This window comes from Sardina pilchardus, chromosome 2 (genome assembly GCF_963854185.1).
Source record: "Sardina pilchardus chromosome 2, fSarPil1.1, whole genome shotgun sequence".
Lineage (NCBI taxonomy): Eukaryota > Metazoa > Chordata > Actinopteri > Clupeiformes > Clupeidae > Sardina > Sardina pilchardus.
This window is the reverse complement of record NC_084995.1, coordinates 45,679,893-45,684,892: the sequence shown is the minus strand read 5'-3', so window position 1 is coordinate 45,684,892 and position 5,000 is coordinate 45,679,893. Positions and strand designations below refer to the sequence as shown.

At 48.5% G+C, this 5,000-nt stretch overlaps 1 protein-coding gene across 1 annotated transcript in view; it reads left to right on the top strand.

The window, feature by feature from the left end:
* Positions 1–4,585, top strand: part of pitrm1 (pitrilysin metallopeptidase 1) — a 32,616-nt gene extending 28,031 nt beyond the window's left edge. The window contains exons 24-27 of the mRNA XM_062530806.1: positions 1,396–1,521; positions 1,840–1,985; positions 3,222–3,324; positions 3,673–4,585. Of these exons, the coding sequence (XP_062386790.1) occupies positions 1,396–1,521; positions 1,840–1,985; positions 3,222–3,324; positions 3,673–3,766 (469 nt within the window). The 3' untranslated portion in view covers positions 3,767–4,585. The remainder of the gene's footprint in view (positions 1–1,395; positions 1,522–1,839; positions 1,986–3,221; positions 3,325–3,672) is intronic.
* Positions 4,586–5,000: the final 415 nt, after the last annotated feature.

The following is a 5,000-nucleotide window of genomic DNA, read 5'->3' as shown; positions in this document are numbered from 1 at the left end:
ATGCCAGGCAACGCACACACACACACACACACACACACCCAGACTATGCCAGGTAACGTGTGCACACACACACACACCCAGACTATGCCAGGTAACACACACACACACACACACACCCCCAGACTATGCCAGGTAACGCACACACACACACACACACACACACACACACACAGACTATGTCAGATAATGCACACACACACACACACACACACACTGACTATCTAGCCAGGTAACACACACACACACACACACACACACACACACAGTTGTTTTTGTTTAAAGCGCATTGAGTTGCTCAGTGTATGAAATGTGCCAGCTGAAATACCATATCATATATCACATACCCTTCACCATAGCTAGAGATTGGCATGGTGTACCCACATCATCACATACCCTTCACCATAGCTAGAGATTGGCATGGTGTACCCACATCATCACATACCCTTCACCATAGCTAGAGATTGGCATGGTGTACCCACATCATCACATACCCTTCACCATAGCTAGAGATTGGCATGGTGTACCCACATCATCACATACCCTTCACCATAGCTAGAGATTGGCATGGTGTACCCACATCATCACATACCCTTCACCATAGCTAGAGATTGGCATGGTGTACCCACATCATCACATACCCTTCACCATAGAGATTGGCATGGTGTACCCACATCATCACATACCCTTCACCATAGAGATTGGCATGGTGTACCCACATCATCACATACCCTTCACCATAGAGATTGGCATGGTGTACCCACATCATCACACACCCTTCACCATCCCTAGAGATTGGCATGGTGTACCCACATCATCACATACCCTTCACCATAGCTAGAGATTGGCATGGTGTACCCACATCATCACATACCCTTCACCATAGCTAGAGATTGGCACGGTGTACCCACATCATCACACACCCTTCACCATAGCTAGAGATTGGCATGGTGTACCCACATCATCACATACCCTTCACCATAGAGATTGGCATGGTGTACCCACATCATCACATACCCTTCACCATAGCTAGAGATTGGCATGGTGTACCCACATCATCACATACCCTTCACCATAGCTAGAGATTGGCACGGTGTACCCACATCATCACACACCCTTCACCATAGCTAGAGATTGGCATGGTGTACCCACATCATCACATACCCTTCACCATAGAGATTGGCATGGTGTACCCACATCATCACATACCCTTTTTTGATTTGCATTGAGCTCAGTGAGAATGAAACCAGCTAATAGGCGAACTGAAATAACACCATCTTCCTCTCTCTCTTTCCCTCTATTTCTCTTTCTCTCCATCTATCTCTCCACAACCCCTCTTCCCCCCTTTCTCTCTCTCTCTTTCTCCCTCTCTCCCTCATTTTCTCTCTCTCCCTCTAGTCTGTCCATCTTGGCGCGGCTGATGACGGCGAAGTATCTTCACGGTGAAATCAGAGAAAAGGGAGGAGCCTATGGAGGCGGAGCTAGGATGGGAGGGGGAGGAGTCTTCTCATTTTACTCCTACAGGTGTGTGTGTGTGTGTGTGAGCTTTTATGGAGTAATAATATGAGATGAAGTGTGTGTGTGTGTGTGTGTGTGTGTGTGTGTGTGTGTGTGTGTGTGAGCTTATATGAAGTAATAATATGAGATGAAGTGTGTGTGTGTGTGTGTGTGTGTGTGTGTGTGAGCTTTTATGGAGTAACAATATGAGATGAAGTGTGTGTGTGTGTGTGTGTGTGAGTGAGTGTGTGTGTGTGTGAGGGACTGAAGTATGTGTTTGTTTGGTGAGTGTGTTGTTTTATAAGAAATGATGTCACTTCCTGTGTTGTTTCTGTCGTTGCCAAGGGACCCAAACTCCATGGCGACGCTGTCGGCGTTCCGTGGGGGCGTGGACTGGGCGCGTGCGGGGAGCTTCTCCCAGCAGGACATCGACGAGGCCAAGCTCTCCGTCTTCTCCGCCGTGGACGCCCCCGTGGCCCCCGCCAACAAAGGTCAGCCAGGGGTCATCTGGGGTCATCTGGGGGTCAGGCAGAGGTCATCTGGGTTCACCTGAGGTCATCTGGGGGTCAGCCAGGGGTCATCAGGGGTAATCTGGGGTCAGGTAGGGGTCATCTGGGATCAAGCAGGAGTCACCTGGGTTCACCTGAGGTCATCTGGGGGTCAGGCAGGGGTCATCTGGGTTTACCTGAGGTCATCTGAGGGTCAGGATGTGAATTGACTAGTTGCACGAAAGGCTCTCGGTGAGCTTGTTTGTTTCCTGGGGAGCCAGGTGTGCTTGAACCCGCTGCTATTCTGAATGCAATTAGTGTCTACACGTCCCTCTTTATCGTAGCGTGCTGATTCACTAGGTGCAACACCCAACCGGGTCCGTGTAGACGCTAATTATCGGAACTCTACGTATTGTCGGACGCTGCGTATTGTCGGCCTCTTCCGTGTAGGTGCAACTTAATTTTAATTTCTATACTAACTAAGACGGAGGATTCGTAAAGAAACGCAAGCACCCACACCATAAGTGACTCTAAATGACCTATGTAACAAAAATGACATTTTACCGTGACTCGAAGAGCTGTAAAACACTGTTGTAAGGCTGCATTTACAAAACCGCTTGGAGCTCCAGTGGAATTTTGATTAGCGACGAGCTAACCGTTGATGTACAGCAAAGATTCTAGAGCGGAGCAAGATGGATCAGTTCATGTTTAGGATTCCCATGGTAACCAGCTTACCAAAATGGCGCCTATGGAGTCATAGAACGCACTTCAACGTATCGTATTATCCGGCCTGTGATCTATCTTGCTCTGTTCTAGAATCTTTGATGTACAATGTGAAAAAGCCGACAATAGGACGACACCAGGCCAACGCTACACTCCGAGCGTGGTAAACTAAATTGGATATATCAGGAGATAAAAGCCACGGTAAGAACCAAGCCAGATATTGTTCAAATCTACACACCTATGGCTACTGAAAAATGTGAGGTTCATTTAGCAAATGTTATTTTAAGGTATTAAAAACTATCGTTGTTTTAGATTTTTCGAACGAAAGGGCCGACAATTAGTAGACTTACGATACATTCAGAATAGTGACAGGTTCAAACACACCTGGCTCCACAGGAAATAAACGAGCTCACCGAGAGCATTTTGTGCAACTAGCCAATAGAAGAGAGCAGAGTGTGTATTTAGAGAGTGGGCGGAGCGTGGCTCATGGTGGACTTCCTGTGTGTGTGTCGTCAGGACTGGGGCTCTTCCTGTCTGGAGTCAGCGACGACATGAAGCAGCAGCACAGAGAACGCCTCTTCAGCGTCACACACACCAGCCTGGTGGACACAGCCAACAGGTACACACACACACACACACACACACACACACACACACACACACACACACACACACACACCAGCCTGGTGGACACCGCCAACAGGTACACACACACACACACACACACACGCCAGCCTGGTGGACACAGCCAACAGGTACACACACACACACACACACACACACACACCAGCCTGGTGGACACAGCCAACAGGTACACACACACACACACACACGCCAGCCTGGTGGACACAGCCAACAGGTGCACACACACACCTACACACACACGCCTGCCTGGTGGATACAGCCAACAGGTACACACACACACTCACTCACTCACTCACTCACTCCCTCCCTCCGTGTGTTGCAGGTACCTGGGCCTGGGCCAGAGGCCGTGTGGAGTGGCCATCTTGGGACCAGACAATGACGCCATCAACAAGGACCCGTCCTGGGTGGTCAAATAGTGACCTCATTTCCTGTCCCCGTACAACGCTGTTACTTTACTTCCTGGGTCGTGACCTCTGTTGTCAGCAATGGATATCGTACTTCGCAGAAAAGAAAGCTCCCACAACCCTCCCTGTCCCGGCCATTTGTGATATAATAATATTACACACACACACACACACAGCTCTGATACCAGACACACACACACACACACACACACACACACGCACGCACGCTAATTCCAGTGGTACCAGAGGACTTCAGGAGGAGGACTTGTACCGTATCCTCCCACCTGCCATCTCAAGACCAGCTCAGTAACAGAAGGCACCCAAGCTACTGCACTCCTCCATGTTGAGTTTTAGCACCCAAGCTACTGCACTCCTCCCGTCTCCATGATGAGTTCTAGCCCCGACTGGGCCCCTGGTGAACTCTGGGCCCTCCCCACACTCCAATTCATGGGTTTCATCAGGTCCCTTTCCACAGGTGTATTAATCAAGCACCATGTAGTCTGCATTGATAATCAATGTGCTTGATTTTATACACCTGTGGAAAGGGACTTGATGAAACCCATGAGTAGGGGTGTAGTGGTTCCCATCTTTTATACACACACACACACACATACACACACAGTCTCTCTCTCAAGAGTGAAATTACAGAAATCCTTTTAGGTGTCACACACACACACACACACACACACACCCTCAAGAGAACATCATGAACTCTAACGCACAAACTCAACAGTTCAGCTCCAAAGGCGTGTGAGCTGCTCAGAGGAGCTCATGGGTGCCGTAGTGTTACTCTGGACTGAATAAATACTCTAGTGTTTACTAAACTATTGACATACTGTATGCCCTCATTCTGTCATTCATTGTCAACATCTAAACTCAGACTGACTGTGTGTGTGTGTGAGTGTGAGTGTGTGTGAGTGAGAGAGATTGTGTGTCTGAGAGAGAGAGAGTAAGTGTCAGTGTGTGAGAGTGAAAGAGTGTTTGTCAGGGGTCAAGAGAGTGTGTGTGTGTGTGTGTGTGTGTGTGTGGTTGAAGTGAGGGATGTGGTTGGATACTGCCCTTAGAGAGATGATTGGGTACTTATATAGAGATTGGATATACAGGGGCGCCTGCAGGGATTAATGCTATGGTACGCACACCAATCAACACCCCCCCCCGAAAATATTTTTTGATATTGTACAATATCTGTCCGTTTCTCGGTTTTAGGTTTGTGCATTGGTCAGCAAAAAAAGTCTAACAGTGACCT